At 65.3% G+C, this 472-nt stretch overlaps 1 protein-coding gene across 1 annotated transcript in view; it reads right to left on the bottom strand.

Annotated features, from left to right (window-relative positions):
• The window catches only part of CDK5RAP1 (CDK5 regulatory subunit associated protein 1), a 5,761-nt gene that overhangs the window by 3,818 nt on the left and 1,471 nt on the right, over nucleotides 1–472 (bottom strand). Inside the window, exon 4 of the mRNA XM_010135889.1 lies at nucleotides 107–319. Within this exon, the coding sequence (XP_010134191.1) occupies nucleotides 107–319 (213 nt within the window). The remainder of the gene's footprint in view (nucleotides 1–106; nucleotides 320–472) is intronic.

Raw genomic sequence — 472 nt, 5'->3', positions numbered from 1 at the left:
GTGACCAGCCATCACACGTCAGGTGGCTGCTGTCACCGGCGTGTCTGCTCTGCCCATTGCCATACCAGAACCACAGAAACACGCAGAGGGAGAACCCGGTACTCACACAAACGCTGTGGTGCCGCCTGCGCTGGTCTGGACAGGCAGAATGTCTGCGTAAGTCTCATCCAGCGAGAGCAGGACGTTGGCAGCTCGCTGGCCGGACTCTGCCACCACCAGCAGCCGGGGAAGGTCACGATACGCATCGGGGCCTGCCACGATATCCACCAGCTTCTCCCGGTGCAGAATCTCCTCCTTCAGCCTCTCGGCCATGCACCCTGTGCCAGAGGAGAGGGCTCCTTGTGAGGAAGCGCCTGCCCACTGCCACACCTCCATAGCCCCTCACCGCCCACCGCCGCCGCGTGCCCCACTGGGTACCTAGAAGCCCGATGCGGAGGGGGCGGCCCGCCTGCTGCCGCTGGGGCTTCAGCGC

The sequence above is a fragment of the Buceros rhinoceros genome, unplaced genomic scaffold (genome assembly GCF_000710305.1).
Source record: "Buceros rhinoceros silvestris isolate BGI_N320 unplaced genomic scaffold, ASM71030v1 scaffold9315, whole genome shotgun sequence".
NCBI classification, from domain to species: Eukaryota; Metazoa; Chordata; class Aves; order Bucerotiformes; family Bucerotidae; genus Buceros; species Buceros rhinoceros.
This window is presented reverse-complemented; position numbering and strand designations above follow the sequence as displayed.